Consider the following 18,318-nt stretch of genomic DNA (forward strand, 5'->3'; position numbering starts at 1 on the left):
GTTTTATTTATTTTATTTTATTATTATTATTTTTTAAAGATTCTATTTATTTATTTGACACAGAGAGAGAGAGATCACAAGTAGGCAGAGAGGCAGGCAGAGAGAGGGGGAAGCAGGCTCCCCGCTGAGCAGAGAGCCCGATGCGGGGCTCGATCCCAGGACCCTGAGACCAAGACCTGAGCCGAAAGGCAGAGGCTTAACCCGCTGAGCCACCCAGGCGCCCCTATAGATGGTTTTAAAGAGTAATTTTTATGGCATATGAATTAAATCTCAAAAAAAAAAAAAATGAGGAAGAAAACAACCCTCTCCAAATAATCATGTCCTCCAATAAATTCTTTATTCCCCTTTACTGAAAATAATACTGTGCCCTCTGACCTCCCTTAGCTCTTCGTCAGTTACCTCCTCTGGAATTCTTCCTCCCTCCCCAGTAGATGCTGAGCATCAGAAGAGGAATCTAGAGGTTCTCTAGATTTTGTCCTTAATGGTGTTTATTTCATATTACACACCTGTTGAGTATTCAGAAAATAAATGCTGAATTTAAGAATAAAGTTGTAGGCGCCTAGGTAGCTCAGTGGGTTAAGCCTCTGCCTTTGGCTCAGGTCATGATCAGGTCATGATCTCAGGGTCCTGGGATCAAGCCCCACATCAGGCTCTCTGCTCAGCAGGGAGCCTGCTTTCTACGCCCCTCCCCCATCTCTCTGCCTACTTGTGATCTCTGTCTGTCAAGTAAAAAACCCTTAAAAAAATTAAAGTTAAAATTAAACTAAATTTAATTTAATTAAAGTAAAAATTAAGTTGTAAATTAGCCAGGTTACCAAAAAACTTCCGTCTGAATCTGCTTCAATAAAAAGTTGTAAACAGGGATGCCTGGGTGGCTCAGTTGGTTAAGCAGCTGCCTTCAGCTCAGGTCATGATCCCAGCATCCTGGGATCGAGTCCCACATCGGGCTCCTTGCTCCGCAGGGAGCCTGCTTCTCCCTCTGACTCTGCCTTCCACTCTGTCTGCCTGTGCTCGCTCTCGCTCACTCTCTCTCTGACAAATAAATAAATAAAATCTTTAAAAAAAAAAAAAAAAGTTGTAAACAGTTGCCACACACATAACAAAAAGTGTAATTTTAATGGAATAAAACTAGTGCCTAATTGCGTTCTCCTCCCCAAGCTTTTCAGCCTTAGAATGTGGGACCCTATATAGTATGGACTTGCTGAACCTGTGTTTTCTCTTTGCCCCCGTGGGCATTCAGAGCTTCGTATTTTGCGTGGGTAGCTCATAGTGTTGCTGCAGATCCATCTCAAAATAGTTCTCTAAACCTAACAGTGAGAATAGACCCCAGATAGTGTTGGTTTTCATAAACTGGGGTGCCAGGAATGTGGCCAAAAATGAGAGAAACTTGAGACGAAACAATAACTTATGACTACGGAAGTAAGATGGGAACATGAATCAAATAGTTATCTAGCTAGCTCCCAAGCTCTATGGAAAAAGAACCAAATTGAAGAGATATAAGGGAAAGTGGAATTAGAAATAAGGGTATTTAAACATAAATACCATGGTATTCCATGACATTAAGGCCAAGAGACAACAATGCAAGAAATTATTTGAATCATATGAAAACACACATACCAACAAGGCCTACATACACCTTTTTTTGTATCAGAGGTCAGCATAGTAATGTTGAAAGAAAGAAATGGGGAAAATGACTTGGCAACATTGATGATAGACAAAAAGGGATTGTTCTTAATATACTCAGGAACCATAGCAAATGGCATTAGGAGAACACTTTCAGTTACAAGAAATAGAAATGCAGCTCAAATAGGAAAAAGTGAGGGGAAAGGAGCAGAAGAAAGAAATGGGAGATCTGGGTAATTACTTGGGAAAAAATACTCAGTCTCACCAATAATTGACAATACAGTGACTTAGAAAGAGAAAGGCATTTCAGAGAACTCCTTTACATGCCTATTCTGTTTCAATGATTGACTAAGTATCAGAAAACATGGTCTAATTAGCCTTCTGTGGCCTGTGGTGTAGCTTTTCTTGGGATCCTTTTCAAATTAGAACTGCATTATTAAAGCAGGAATTTAATTTAGGGAACAACATGAGGACAGTGTGCTCCGACTAGATTGCTACTGGGAGCTCCTTGTGCCAAGAATAAGTAAAGATTGTCCCTGTCACTGAACAGTACTATTACTGATCGTAATTTTTATTACGAATATTAGAATAATAACCTCACTTACATGACGTAATTAAAAGGAATGAATTAAAAATAAAAGGAATGAATTTTAGGGGCTCTTGGGTGGCTCAGTCAGTTAAGCGTCCAGCTTTTGATCTCAGCTCTTGTCTCGATCTTAGTGTTGGGAGTTCAAGTCCTGTGTTGGGCTCCACGCTGGGTGTGGAACCTGCTTAAATAAATAAGACAAATAAAATTAAAGGAATTCTAATCCCTCAGAGTAATTCATGTTCACCATGGTGCCCTATGCATTATTTCAGAGGAATCAACCTGTGCTCTCATTTGCTAGGAGAGAAGGCACGTGAACCTGCTTTATCTTAGCCCGCTCTGTGGTTTTTATTCAGTTTACACTTTGATTCTACCTAAGGGATTTCACATGCTTGTCATATATTCAGTCTGGTCAGTGTGGTTGGTATAATAATTTGTACGAACAGAATATTGAAAATTTTCTCATCTCAAATTAACAATTTCATAATTGTAAGTAGTGTGTCATTGTGCTGGTGAATAGGATACCTGTTACAACTTTTATTTGTGCCTTTTAAATTTCTCTTCTTTGACGGGGCACCTGGGTGGCTCAGTTGGTTAAGTGTTTGCCTTCAGCTCAGGTCATGATCTCAGGGATTGAGCCCTGGGGGTGTTTCTCCCCCCTCTTCTACAGCTCCCACTGCTTATGCTTTCTCTGTGTCAAATAAATAAATATCTTCAAAAACATAAATTTCTCTTCCTTCAGAAAAATGTACATTTAAACATTGTTTATGATTATGTGAGATTTAGTTCTGGAGTTTCTTTTTACTTCAGAGTAGGATATGCAGGTTATATCAATTTTTGTGGTTACACCAATATTTAAAATTTTTGAATACAGCTTTGAGTTTGTCTACCTATCTATCTCGTTTAAGATCCATGAAGTAGCAAATATCCTCTAAATGGTCTGGCTTCTGTTAAATTAATGTTTTTCTTTCTTTTTTTAAATTAAATTAAAATTTTTAAAAAAGATTTTATTTATTTATTTGACAAAGAGAGATCACAAGTAGTCAGAAAGTCAGGCAGAGAGAGTGCGGGGAAGCAGGCTTCTTGCTGAGCAGAGAGCTTGATTCACGGTTTGATCCCAGGACCCTGAGATCATGACCTGAGTGGAAGGCATAGGCTTTAACCCACTGAGCCACCCAGGCCCCCCTAAATTAATGTTTTTCTCATTATTAAATATGCTTATACAGAATTTGGAAACTGTCTCAGTTGGCAAGAAAATAATAAACTTTTGCCTGAATGCAGGTTTTAAAGGTCACTATAAATTCAGATCGGTTTTGCACATAGCAAGTACATACTGATGTCCAGCTCCTTGGAGGGCTGCTGTGTGGCTTTCCCTGCACTTTGACCTGCGTCATTGTGATCTACCTCCTTCCCAGCTGGGCCCCATACTGCCTGAGGGAGTTGACTGGGGGCTTAGACTGCTTGGGAAGAATATCCCACTTACTAGCTGGGCAGCCTTGGGTAAATTACTTGCCTTCTCTGAGCCATCTTTTTTTTATCTAAAATGGGGATAATATTAGTACTTACTATCTCTTAGGTTTCTTATAGGGATTAAATGAAATAACACAATAGCCCAGTTCAGTGAGGAAAGAAAGCATATCTATGAAGTGGGGAAACAAAGCAGATGATGGACATCCCACTCTGGTCATAGCTTTCTGTAGGCACGAGGAACCTGATAACCCTCACTGCTTCATTGCTTCACATGCAAACAAAGGCACTAGAATGCATCCGTGTGTATTTACATATGTGGCTCCCTACAGAGAGGTTTGACCTTTGCCTGTAAGGGGTTAGGTCAGCCGCTTGCTTCATTTTGCATGGAAAATGCATTCAGGTTTATTCCCCCACTAATCTGCGAGGATGCTGTGAGGCATACATTAACTTTCCTTGTAGGTATCTTTTACCTCACTAGAGGGAAAAAGCTAAGTTAATGTAGCATAAAAATTATTAACAACAAAATATGTATGTATTCTGAAAGAAATCATGTGGTTTTTTTTAGAGATTTTATTTCCTTGAGAGAGAGAAAGAGTAGAAGTGAGAGAGAACACGAGAAGGGGAGAGGGGCAGAAAGAGGGAGAAGCAGACTGTCCGCAGAAAAGGGAGCCTGCCGTGGGGCTCCATCCCAGGACCCTGGGATCATGACCTGAGCCGAAGGCAGAGGCTCAACCCACTGAGCCACCCAGACACCGCAGAAACCATGATCTTTTAAGCACTAGCTAGGGCTAATCACCCTCTGAGTGATTTTTTTTTTTCCTTATTTGAGAATTAGACTTTCATTCCTTTAATTAAAGTGACCAGCATCATTATGAATTTATTGCACTAAATCTGTAGATTAATCTCAGGAGCCTTCGAGTTGTTTTTTTTCTTAAGATGGCGAATGGTCTTTTTTGATACATCTGCATTTTATGTAGCCCTCCTACTTAAAATGTCCTCTCATCTCTAAAGCTGAGGATACAGAGAGGAAGGTTCTAGAAGTGGAATGTTTTCCTTTGGAGAAATACCTGTAGGAAGTGACAGGCCAGGTTAGGTCATTGGTCAGCATTCAGAGCTGAAGTGGAAGCTGCAGAGTCTTAGCACAAAGAGGCAAAGATCTGAAATCCACCAAGTGAGGATTAGTCAGGTTCGGCCTTTTGATGCAAGTACTGTCTCAGCAAGTCACATACGCTCCGACCCTGGTTGTGCAGTGCGCTTGGTGGGAACAGGTCTGTCTCAGAGTCAGGAGTACTAAATGAGGTGTCTGTGAAGGGCCTCAGCAATGTCAGCACGGTACGGATCTTTACATCGTGGATTTTTGTGAGCACCCTACCCGGGAACCCCAGTCATGTGTCGTCATCTGAATCCCTAAAGATACGGTAACATGACCTCTTGAATAAATGTTCGCTTCGTCTCTGCTGTGATGACAGGCATTGTTCCAGATCGGCACTGTTCAATAGAAATAGAGCGCAAACACATAATGGAATTTAAAATTTCCTAGGAGCCGCATTTAAAAACACAGGTGAAATAAACTTCAATAAATTTATCTTAGTTAGCTCAGTATATCCAAAATATTTTAGCATGTAATCATACAAAAATTAATAATAAGATACTTCACTTTTTTTTTTTTTTTTTAAACCAGGACCTGTAATTCTGAGTACATTTTAATTTTACAGCACATCTTAATTAAGATTGAGCCCACTGCAAGTGCTCAGTGCCTCCCTGTGGCTAGTGGCCACTGGGGTGGGCATCTATCCCCTTCTGTGTGTTGGGTTGTAGGAGTAAACAAGACACAGAGTAAACAAGACACAGAGAGGGTTCTTGCATGGGGAGACAGACAAGACACAACAGACGTTATGTATAACGTATATATGTTAGATAGTAGAGATAAGTGCTATAAAGAGAATACGACATTGGGACGCCTGGGTGGCTCAGTGGGTTAAGCCTGTGCCTTGGGCTGAGGTCATGATCTCAGGGTCTTGGGATCGAGCCCCGCATTGGGCTCTCTGATAGGTGGGGAGCCTGCTTCCCTCCCTCTCTCTGTCTGCCTCTGCCTACTTGTGATCTCTCTCTCTGTCAAATAAATAAATAAAATGTTAAAAAAGAAAAAAAATACGATACCAACTCAGGAGGAAGTGTGAGGGCTGCCTTACCTATACTACTCAGGGAAAAGCTGTTGGAGATGTTGATGTCTGAGCTATGGCCTGAATGATTAAAAAGGCAGAGCTTGGGGTGGGTGCCTGGGTTCTAGTCATGATCTCAGGGTCCTGGGATCTAGCCTCCCTCAGGTTCCCTCTCTGCTCCCCCCACAACTTGTGTGCGTACTCCTCTCTCCCCCTCAAGTAAATAGAATCTTTTTTTTTTTTTTTTAAAGATTTTTATTTATTTATTTGACAGACAGAGATCACAAGTAGGCAGAGAGGCAGGCAGAGAGAGAAGAGGAAGCAGGCTCCCCGCTGAGCAGAGAGCCCGATGCGGGGCTCAATCCCAGGACTCTGGGATCATGACCCGAGCCGAAGGCAGAGGCCTTAACCCACTGAGCCACCCAGGTGCCCCTCAAGTAAATAGAATCTTAGACAAAATAAAAAGGCAGAGCTACTCCCGTGAAAATGTGAGTGATGTTGCCTCTAGTCAGCGGGAACTGCAGATGTAAGGCCCCATGATGGGTTGTACTTAGGGAACCAAGTGGTGTGGCTGGATTGTAGGAAGTGGGAAAGTAATAGACGAGATTGGAGAGGTAGACATGCTCTAGAAGAAATACAGACATAAAGGCTGTGATAAGAAATTGATATTTTATTTTAAATGAGATGGGAAGCCAGTGGAGGGCTTTATTTATTTATTTTTGAAATATATTATTTATTTGAGGGGCGCCTGGGTGGCTCAGTCATTAAGCATCTGCCTTCAGCTTAGGTCCTGATCCCAGCGTCATGGGATCAAGCCCCGCATCAGGCTCCCTGCTCAGCGGGAAACCTGCTTCTCCCTCTCCCATTCCCCCTGCTTGTGTTCCCTCTCTCACTGTCTGTCTCTGTCAAATAAATAAAATCTTTTAATTAAAAAAATACATATATATATATATATATATATATATATATATATATATATTTATTTATTTATTTGAGAGAGAAACAGAGTAAGTGGGAGGCGGGGAGAGGGAGAAGCAGACTCCCTGCTGATGAAGGAGCCCAACATGGGACTCAATCCCAGGACTCTGGGATCATGATCTGAGCTGAAGGCAGACACTTAATGGACGGAGCTACCCTAGTGCCCCCAGTGGAGGATTTTAATAAGGGCGCAAGACACACGAGTTTATAAAAGACAAGTGAGACACTCATGTTTCAAAGCTACCTGATTTATTATATATCTCATTCAGTGAAACAGAATTCCAAACCTTTTTTTTTTAAACATATGTAACCAATATCTCTTTCCCATTTTCTTTTCTTTTTTTTTTTTTTTTAAGATTTTATTTATTTATTTGACAGAGAGATCACAAGTAGGCAGAGAGGCAGGAGAGAGAGAGGGGGAAGCAGGCTCCCCGCTGAGCAGAGAGCCCGATGTGGGACTTGATCCCAGGACCCTAAGATCATGACCCGAGCCGAAGTCAGAGGCTTTAACCCACTGAGCCACCCAGGCGCCCCCTCTTTCCCATTTCCAAAATAAACTTAAGTGCAAGTCAGCATGTTATCTGTAGACACTTAATGTGATTTAGGGAGAATGCCTTTTGGACATTTTATATCCATTAACTGTAACTTTTTCAAATTCCAAAAGAGCTCTGGGTGTTTGACTTAATAATTAAATTCTCGCTTACAATTGTTTTATAAACAAAATGCCTTTGAGGAAGGACAAATTGTGAAAACAGTGGATCTCCTACTGATTTTCTTCTTTCTTTCCTAACCCTTTGGCAGACATGTGCATTGCGATTGCAATTTCTCTTCTCATGATCCTGATATGTGCCATGGCCACTTATGGAGCGTACAAGGTAAGCGGCTTTGAAGTAGGGGGCTGGGCCTTCTCCTTGGTCCCTTACCCTTGTAGCCTGGGCAGCTACTTGTGAGAAGGAAAAAGTGATTCTCAGTTTCCTCTAAGAGCCTTTGAAGTTTCAGTCTCGTATTATTATTCTGTGGAAAACCAGTGCTGTGGAAAACCAGAAGTGTTCATGGAGGCCTGTTGGTTAATCTCGTTGGTGGGGTTGACCAGTTGTCCTCAGGACCTGGCGTATCGAATGTCTTGTCCTCCTCTTCCCTCCAGAGGAAGAAACGATTTGTCTGAGTTGGGAAAAAACAACATTTTATGATACTGAACGTAACAACAACATCTTTTCTCTCATATTTAGCAACGTGCTGCCTGGATCATCCCGTTCTTCTGTTACCAGATCTTTGATTTCGCCCTCAACACCTTGGTTGCCGTCACTGTGCTTGTTTATCCAAACTCCATTCAGGAATACATACGACAGCTGGTATGTGGCCATCCTCATCGCTGTTCCCTTCAGATCTGGTTGTGTACACACACACACACACGTGAAATTTTGGGTTTTTCCACTTGCATCTGAGTTACTGATTAGAGATTTTTGAGTGTTATCTTTTAGGTTTCTGGTTTCTTAGAATGCTTTTTGAAACAACATAACTTCTTGAGGTTGATAAGGGGGCGGGCTGCGATGACTGTATTAGATGGACCTACGCAAATAATAAACTAGTTACTAATTCTTACTTTGTAAAATGTAGTTTGCTCAGTTATCAGCAGAGGATCGTTTTTTTGCCTCTGCTCTTGTACGGAGAAAGTGGAACTGTACTGGACACTGGTTCCCAAACTTATTTGGCCATAGAACCCTTTCCTGCTCAAGCATCTCTTTAGGCCTTGTTTTCTGTTAAATGTTCTTTGTGACCATCTGAGCAAACGTGGGTAACTGGGTATTCAGAAGCTGGGGGAGAATGTAATCCTCTATGCCTCTGTATCTCTCACCTTTGTTAAGATTGTGACTGTGCCTTAAAATTTAATTTCTTCAAAATCTTAGCATGTTTCAAAGGGAGAGAATGTTGACTCTTTAGAAGTTTGCATTGTTTGTGAGCATGGGGGACGGAGCAGGGTTTTCCTGGGATGGGAGGTTCAAGGCTGGGGATTTGACATGACAGCGGAGGCCAGAAGTTCAGTGGAAAAGGGAGGGCAGGGAGGAATGGCGGCAGCCGGGGTTTGTGATCTTGCGGCTGGCACACCCAGGAGGCGTATCCAGTAGCCAGCAGACCTAGAAGAGCCAACTGGAAAGCCTCTAGTGTTCTTTGCTCCTTAAAAGTGTTCTTTCGCCACTGCTGTTGCGATTGTCATTCTTAAGCTGTTAGCAACAGCTTCCCTTTGCTTTAGAAAACAGGTCTGTGTTTTGGTATCCTGTAGTGTCTAGAAAAAAAATACTGTGTATTTCCCGTGTGCTACTCTGTATTCTCTCTTATGGTAGAGCTGGAGCATTTCTGCCTGAGAGGGTTTCTATGTGACGAGCAGTAGGAGAACGACCTCAGTCTTTAAGCACTTGTGCTTTTATTCTGTAATGATGACCCAGTGCCGGGCTCCTCCAGTCAACCTTGGACATGTGGAGGAGACATGACCTCCCCATAGCCTGTCATGTGAGGGGCCAGGAAAGGGTGGTGCCGAGTTAGGAGATGCCAAGAAAAGCCCTGTGGTGGCCCTGTGACCCCTTGAAGCGTGTGGTGTTTGCTCCATCTGTGTTTTGCAGAGACTTAGAAGAAGCAGAAAGCATGGAACATGCAGGCGAGCCTGGAGAACTCTCAGATGGCTACCTCGACTTTCTGCCATACCCCACGCTGCTCAGTCACTTCATACTCATTTGCTTTAGAGCCACTGGTGGTAAAATGATGATGTTGGTGATGCTGATAGTGAGCACAATATGAGTACAAAAATGAAATAAAATCACCATCTTTCATTTGTAATTATAAACCAAATCATCCAAATGAATGTCTTCAGTATGTTCTACTTAAAAATCAGTTTGAGCTGAAGGCGTGAGGCCCACGGATGATGAGGTTGCCTAAGCACGAAGGTAAAGCTGCGTGGACAGCGAGGCCCACTGACAGGTTGCTGTGTCTGAAGGGACGCTTACCTGAGGTTGGGGGAGATCACCCCTTCACATGAACGCCTGTTCTCCTCATGCATGTTCTTGTAAAATGCAGTTAAAATAAATTGTGCCTCTACAGCTCTTGCTGTAGAAACCGTGTTCGCTTTTCTGAGGGGAAGGAGTGTGGAGGTCTTTGTGGAAGGAGCCACGTACTTCCACTTTAATCCCTTTTTTTTTTAAATTAGACACAGAAACAGTATGATTTGTGTTGATCTTAGGAATTGACACCAAGTTGACACCAACTTGTTTTATTCTTACCTGTAAGATTAGCAGTATGCAAACCCTTCCAGTCTGTAAGGGGAAGGACCAGTCCCATGAGCTGATCACAAAGAATGACTCAGATTTTTTTATCTCTTGGGGTTTTGGCCCAAAGTAAGTGGAGATTGAAAACCATTAGGTGATGTTGACCGTGGGGAGGAGAAGTTTCTTTCCATTCTCCTTTAACATTTGGAACCTCTTCGTTACATCTCAAAATACTGCTAATGTGGAGTCCAAAGCCGTGGATTCGATGATGAGGAAGAGGTTAGGGGGATGTGGCAGCTGGGGGTGCTGTCCCTGCACCACGCTCCCGGCCGGGGACGTGGAGGGCTTCCAGCGGGCTGTCCGGCCACTCCCAACCACAGGAGCTGGTTCGGAGCCTCCTTAAAAAGGTTTCCTTTGACCTGATAGTTAATCAGTATGGCCAGATGGTAGGACTTGATCATCATCATCTTCTTTTTTTATTTTTTTAAATGCTATAAATACCTACTAGTGTAAAAGATTCTGCTCCTTGAGACAAAACATCAGCAAAAAAATGCTCTGTATTAATAAGACTGTTTTAATAGGTTTTCCCTCCTTGCCCTGTGCACGCCCCTTAGTGTGGTCTGCCATTTGCGGCGAATCTCAGTGTCACAGGCGAGAACTACTGACTTCTGACTTTCTGTGCAGGAAGGAGGGCACAGTTACATTTCCAAGCCTCGCGAATCTTCTCTGACTTGACTTTCCACGAGTTACTGTGGAATTACAAGCACACTGGCCTTTCTCTACACACTGTCACTGTTTCATTAGAAGTGGGCTAGGAAGTGTGTAGTGGTCTTAAATAATAACTGTCTGCTTTAACTAATTGCCTTTTTTTTTTTTTTTTTTTTTTTTTTTTTTTTTTAACTAATTGCTTTTTAATGAGCATATCTGGTTAATGCCTAAGGGGTCTAATCTGGAATGATTAATGAAATTTGTTAACGAGGCACTTTTTGTTTGCAGCCTCCGAATTTTCCCTACAGAGATGATATCATGTCCGTGAATCCTACCTGTTTGGTCCTTATTATTCTTCTGTTCATCAGCATTATCTTGACTTTTAAGGTAAGCATGAAGATTTTACTTACAGCCTAGATACTGTTAAGTGTATTCATGAATGCTAAGAAAGTAAGCAAACTTGTGTTAGTTCTTTATGTTGCTTTATATTTCTGAACTGCCTTTTGATTGCCTTAACAGTTCCATTTCTTTTATCTGTGTGAGAGAGAAATAGTAGCCACCTTCCCTCAGGCCAAAGGGTTACTCCAAAATCCATTTGGAGGGGAATGCATTCACCACGTTAGGTAGTGAGTAGGATACTGCATTTGTCGTGTGCACATTGTTCTGTACTTTGTTTTTACAGTGTAATACAGTCTTAACAGTGTTCTCTGACAATCTGGTATATGAATTTATCAATATTTAATAAATTACTTATTTTTGGACATCAAGACAGTTTCTGCTTTCTCACTCAATAGTGCTATTATTTTTTTCACGACATCTTTCACACACTTACGTATGTATTTCTTCCAGACAACATTTCTTAAAATTAGAGGGTGTGCATAATGGAGGGCTTCTTTTGGGGTGTCCAACAGCTCCCCCTGAGATGAGGTGACCAGCACCCCAAGAGCACTATTTGCTACGCCCTCAGCAGTTGAGTGCTGCTCCTCTTTTTCATCTTCGTGAACCTGATGATAAAAACATCACTGCACTTGGTGCTTGTGTGCAGCTACGAAGTAGAAAGTTTCTAAGTCATTACTATACTTTGAACTTTTTTTTTTATACTTTGAACTTTTAATTCCTAACATCTTTTGTTGTCTTTATGTTGGCCTAAAATTACCCAGTTCTTAAGCAGCCAAGCTTTGATAAGCTCAAAGAAGCTGCATTTAGAGAGAATAGTCTTTCGAAGCAGATAATAGGAAGAGGAGCGAAACGATGATCCATAGGGAGTCGTCTGAGTCAGCATTTTTCCCATGAACTAAGCACGTTCCTACTGTGGTGCTCAGTGCTTGGGATGGGGGCGGATTTTATACGTGCATATTGAGGCTTCCTGCCTCTCCAGTTTGCTCTCCTCACCCCAACCTTCTGGCTTCTCCGTGGGCCCTGAATATGGTCCCTTGCCCTACCTGGCAAAAGGTTGCAAACTCTCAAACCCCTGACAATTTGTCTTCCAAAGGCAGACTTTTTTTTTCTCTTTTCTTTTTAAGGCAGACTTTTCTTTAATTTCTGCTTGTTTTGGTCCCTCCCTCATGCTTTCAAATTACGTGTATATCTTTTTGCAGATTTTACCATTTTTACATGTAGGAGGGTTGGTTGACCACACCACACTTTCTGCCATTACCAGCACAGAAGCCAGAACCTCCTAGTGCTCTTGGAGGCATTTTAACTTTGTAGATGTTTTCCTTTGTCTTAGAAATGCTTTACCTTGGGATGTTGAGTCAGAGTTCACTTCTCTCACTGCTGTTTCTGTCCATGTGGCCAGAGCCTTGTTTTTTTTTTTTTTTTTTTTTTAATTTAATAACCAGCAGTAATGGTTAAGAAAACATGCTGTGGGGGTGACTGTGAAGTTTGAGTGTATTAGTGGTTGAGAAGATGCATCATTCATTCATTTTTTTTTTTTTCAGTAAATATTTATTAAGGGTCTCCCATGTGCCAGGCCCTGTTCTAGTACTAGGGTTAGGTTGTAAGAACAGTGTCTGCCCCGTGGTGCTTTTATAAATTGCAAAACACTTAATTATAATGATCGAATGAAAGGTACAATACAGACCTATCTCTAGCCTGTAGGAGATACGCCTTTGTCTCAGTAGTTCGTCACTTAATACCTGCTTACTAACCAGACTGCATTTCCTTGAAAAGGTAGACTGTGCCTTAAGTTTTATCATCGTCCTAGCGCTATGCTGATGCCTTGCACTTAGAGACTTGGTGATTATTCATTTAAATAAATATGAGTCTACATGCTGTGATTGGATGTATCAGTTTACCTGATGAGTGGCTCTTGTGACCTAAATTCCCGGGTACTGTTTGATAAAGTTTATCACCACACGGGTTCCTTAGGATGATTTGTCACTGCATGTTTATTTGGGAAACATACTAAATATTTAATTCTCTTGAAATTGAAGAAGATGACAGAAATGTCAAGAAAGAAAGAAGGTCATTGACGTAAGTTACTGGGTTTTTAGAAACAATAGGCCAGAGGGTTTCTTCCCCCTTGCTGTGATCAGTAAGTGAATGCATATGATAGTGTCAGGAACCCTTGAGAATGCTGGCTGGGCTTGTGAAGCCCCCGCCCCCAGGTGCCTCCCTTCTGCTGTTTAACGCTTGTATTGTAGACATGTCAAGTGCAGAGGTCTCAGCTGGACTCAAAGAGAAGCTACTGCTCATGCTAAAATCATGGATGCCTGTAGTCTTCTCACAGAACACATAATGAGTACGTGCAAACATTTGTTTTCGTTTGTACTGAAGTTCTCAAAGTCCAAGGCTCTTGTTTTCTCAGTAAAGGAATGACAGGATTGAGTAAACTGAAGGTTTGAGTAAAATGAACATATTATGTGCATTGTTCAAGAAATACTCCCTTCCTGTCTCTCTTTTTGTCATTGCTGATACCCGGTTTCGGATTATTGCTGTCCAGAAACATTTCATAAAGTACCATTTTACATTTTCATCTTCACATCATCACAGAATATTTAAATATGAGAAATAACCATCATTAAGGATGAGCGCAGCCTGAGACAGCATTCTGAGTATACAACGGAATATTTTACCTCAGTCTTCCAAGAAATGTCAAAGAAATGTCGACAGGCATTCCTTTTGTCTTTTAACATCTTTGATATAGAACAACTTTGTTGCGATATAATTGATAAATCATAAAGTTCACCCATTTAAAGGGTACAATTCAGTGGCTTTTAGTATGGTCACGGGGTTGTGTGAACCCAGCTCTGTGGTAAACAGGGTAACTTGAGGGCATTTTCATGACCTGCTATTATCCCTCATCTTCATCACCCCCAGATCCCCAACACCTGACAACTACTAATCAACTTTATCTCTCTACAGATTTGTCTGTTGGGGACATTTCATATAAATAGATTTCTATAATATGTGGTCCTCTAGGACTGACTTGCTTTGACTTAGCATATTTTCAGGGTTCGTCCATGTTGTATATGTATCAGGATTCCTTTCCTTTATACGGCTGAATGATACCCACCCCGTGAATATACCACATTCTGTCTAGCTGATCATCGGTTGATGGACGTTGCAGTCACTTCCCCACTCTGGCTCTTAGGAATACCGCTGCTTGAGCATTCGTGTACAAGAGTGCGTGTGGGCACGCGTTCCTTTTTCACGGGCATACACGGAGGAGTGGAACTGCAGGGTTGTATGGTCACTCTTTAACCCTTTGAGGAGCCACCAAACTGTTCTCCAAAGCATCTGCATCATTTCACATTGCCACCCACAGCGAACGAGGATTCCGGTTTCTCCACATCTTTACATTTTTTGATAAAAAAGTGTAAAGTGGGAAAGGGATTTTGACGTCCTCTAATTCTAATCCACTCCTAGGTGCTCCGAGTGGAAGGGCAAGAGGCTCCTAGTCTGCACGTCTCCCATGAACTTGTACTTTTATCCTTGGCTTTATTCTGGGCATTGATTTTAATGGTCTTCTCCGGATACTTTAGTATGAAGATGGAGATGATTTAGTGACCTCTGTTGACCAGAAAGCAAATTTATATGCTGTGAATGGTTTTTAAAAATTAACTTGAATGTGATTAGTTTAATCATACATAATCATGTAGAAGAAAAATTCTGAAGACGGAGATTAAAAATGTGATGAGAGGAGCACCTGGGTGGCTCAGTGGGTTAAAGCCTCTGCCTTCGGCTCAGGTCATGATCTCAAGGTCCTGGGATCAAGCCCCGCATTGGGCTCTCTGCTCAGCGGGGAGCCTGCTTCCCTCTCTCTCTCTGCCTGCCTTTCTGCCTACTTGTGGTCTCTGTCTGTCAAATAAATAAATAAATCTTTAAAAAAAAAGTGATGAAAAATGGGTTAACACATGGATTGATCTGTGACATTGAGGAAAGCAAGTGTTTGTGGCAACTGTGCCTTCCAGCTACATACTCTCCTGCTCTCCCGTGTCCCCACCACCACCGCCTACCATCTTGGGAGAGGGCGGCTGTGATAGGATAAGCTGCCAGAAAGTTCTATACCGAACATTTGTAATTGTAAAGAGTTCTTGATTTAGTAGAGTTACTATGTGCGCTTACAAGTTAGTAAATAAAAGTTCTGTAATACGACTTTCTGTGTGGGCGGACTAAAAATTGAAGTTTGGAAATCAGAGACCTAATAATCACTACTCATTTACAGGGTTACCTGATTAGCTGTGTCTGGAACTGCTACCGGTATATCAATGGCAGGAACTCCTCTGATGTCCTGGTTTATGTTACCAGCAATGACACTACGGTAGGTGTGAAGTCATTCAACCTGGAGATGTTCACACGTCTACTGTATGACAGCTTCTAGATGTTTCTAGTGTGTTTGCTCTATTTTTACATTGTTGAAACAAACTTATGAGCTGCTTAGTCAAAAGATTGATGGTAGAATGAAATGTGTTTTATTTTCCTTAGAGGATATTAAAATGTAGATAGTTCATGTATTTTATTTAAATAAGTTCTGGCTTATTCTTAAAAAAAAAAATTACAGATGGATAATACATGTACCTTCCCCATATTTATATATCTCAAACTCGAATTACTAAGCCAGGGTATAAAACTCTAGATACCAGTTTGGCTTAGTATGACTGCTGTCTGACTTGACATGTGAAATGGAACCCAGAAATTTGGTTGTAGAGGTAGAGAAATGAGAATAGCAGAGGTTGCTACATTATTAAGTCTTGTTCTGTTCTTCGTTGTTCATACTTAAAGTTTTTAAACCTATTTAATATGATTATGGAAAACATGTCTTTACTGGAAGAGTCCTCAAAGTCATTCGTCCTTGATATAGATTATCTTAAACTGCCTGGCTCATAAGAAAAGTATAATTCCTCTAGGTATTAACCTCTCCGTGTCCCATCATCTTTGTGTTCAGCACGGTGCCTGACACAGTGCTTGGAACAAGTAGGTGCTCAAGGAGTGGTTAATGCAAAAACGACATATGTGGGATGGCGCTCATACTGGACAGGATTGGAGGGGATATAGAACGGACGGCAAGCATGGAAGGGTAAATACCAAGGGCGTGTTAAGTCTAAACCAGAACAGAGTTTTACATATTTGTTCTGTTTCTTAAATTGTGGTGAGTCACTCTGTGACCTCACTGAAGTAATTTAACCTGTCCTGACTTGATTTCTCTGTATATAAAATGGGAATAAAACAGTTTCGTTCCTTATATTACATATATGTGTACCAGCTAATACACTGAGAACAGTGTGGAATTTTTGAGAGAAAGCATGCTGCATGTGAATAGTTCTTCGTTTTCACCCAGCACGTCCTGAGTTGACTTGCATGTGTTTGAGCAGTGGTTTAAGAAGAGGCTCTGCCACCACCAGGTGCACAAAGCCCAGCGTGTCAGACGCTGAGGGGGCTCTTGGGGTCGGGTGGGGGTCAGTTCTGCAGAATCCTGTGTCCTGATCACAGTAAACACATGTTTTCCTTCAACCCTTTAAATAATTCCTCTTGGTCAGTAAGTCTCTTTAAAGAAATAGCTCTTTGTAATGATCACAATTTTGGTAAAATTACTGGCTTAAGGAACTTTTTCCTTCATTTCGAGTTTCTGGATATTTAGTTAGCTGTAATTTTTTTTCCTGCTTTTCTTCCTAAACAAGAAATCCCAGGGTACATTTATTATCCTGCTGATGTAATGAGAAATCTAAACCAAGTTTGAGGTTTTTGAGTCTGAGGAACCAAGAGAGTTGCTGAACAGTAAAGATGCATCAGAATGTCACCTGAATGTTGCAGTTGTGAGCCTTGAGAAGTGTTGCAGGGACGATAATGCCTGTGCCTCACACGTTAGTGTTAGTGCGCTGTTGGGCGTGGTTTGCTCACAGCGTTCTGAAGGGTGGTGTGTATTTCTAATGGAAGCCAGGTGGAATGGCTGAAAAGGTATGCATTGTATAGATAGAGCTCCAGATCCAAGGATAGTCTGAAATTTGTAGGAATTGGGGTGCTGAGAGAATTTAAGAACCATGAGTAAATCCTTAAAGTGCATCCAACTTGGCTTTTTAGAGGAAGCTTCTATTTTCTCCCATTGAAAGATTCAGAATTAGACATGGAATAACAGGGAGGTTTTATTCAAACTAACATAGATTCAAAATAGTTGCGCTTTCAACCGGACTTCCCTAGCTCCTCTAATAATAGACTTTTTTCTTCAGAAAAGCTTCCAGGTTGCAGGTGATTTGGAATCACTAGGATTTGGGACCATAGACTCAAGCCAACTGTGATGGTTTCCTGGTTTGTTGACAGGAGGGGCTGGGCAATTGTTCAGCAGTGGTTACTGGTCATTATCTTCTTGGTCATCATGCTCTACCAACTTGACATTTTTAAGACAGGAAACTGTGTTGCTGATAATGTTTCTACTTTCTCAAAGTTCCCAGTGAACCTTTCTTTTTCTCTGTGTATGTGTGTGTTTGTTTCTTAAAGAAGCGTATTCCTGGGGAAGAGAGATTTATTATTTCTCATAAGTAGGTTGTAATCTACTCCAAAATGTAGGCTAAATATACCACCCGAATCTCAGCTCTTCTGACAGTATTTTGAAAGCTTTTTTAAAAAAAAATGATGATGTGCTTTTTTTTTTTTTTTTAAGAAGTCCTTATTATACCTAACATAATAACTCCTTAATAGCATAAGATATCCATTAAGTGCTCAGATTTCCAGCTGTCTCATACATGTTTTTCTAGTGGTTTATTTTAAATACAAGCTATGGGTCAATCTGTATTTTAAGATTCTAATTTTTTGTTACGGAAACTAGTTTGTCCTACAGACTAGATTTGTCTGACTGCCTGTAATGTAGTCCTCTGTATTCCCAGTAGATCAGCGCTTGGATCTAGAGGCTTCCCACATTCATATCCACCGCCCCCCCTTTTTTTGCTGCAATATTACTTTATAATTGATCATTGGTTCTTCCAGCAAGAGGCAGATAATGTCTGGCTGATTCTGTCTTTGGGGATGTCAGCAGCCATGAATATCTTAACACCTAGATTCAGTGATTCATTAGGGTTTGCAATATAATTACATGCCA

The 18,318-nt window shown here is 41.3% G+C and overlaps 1 protein-coding gene across 1 annotated transcript in view; it reads left to right on the top strand.

Annotated features, from left to right (window-relative positions):
* Positions 1-18,318, top strand: part of LAPTM4B (lysosomal protein transmembrane 4 beta) — a 75,027-nt gene that overhangs the window by 38,410 nt on the left and 18,299 nt on the right. Inside the window, exons 3-6 of the mRNA XM_032316118.1 lie at positions 7,621-7,694; positions 8,049-8,171; positions 11,073-11,171; positions 15,454-15,549. Of these exons, the coding sequence (XP_032172009.1) occupies positions 7,621-7,694; positions 8,049-8,171; positions 11,073-11,171; positions 15,454-15,549 (392 nt within the window). The remainder of the gene's footprint in view (positions 1-7,620; positions 7,695-8,048; positions 8,172-11,072; positions 11,172-15,453; positions 15,550-18,318) is intronic.

This window comes from Mustela erminea, chromosome 16 (assembly GCF_009829155.1).
Source record: "Mustela erminea isolate mMusErm1 chromosome 16, mMusErm1.Pri, whole genome shotgun sequence".
NCBI classification, from domain to species: Eukaryota; Metazoa; Chordata; class Mammalia; order Carnivora; family Mustelidae; genus Mustela; species Mustela erminea.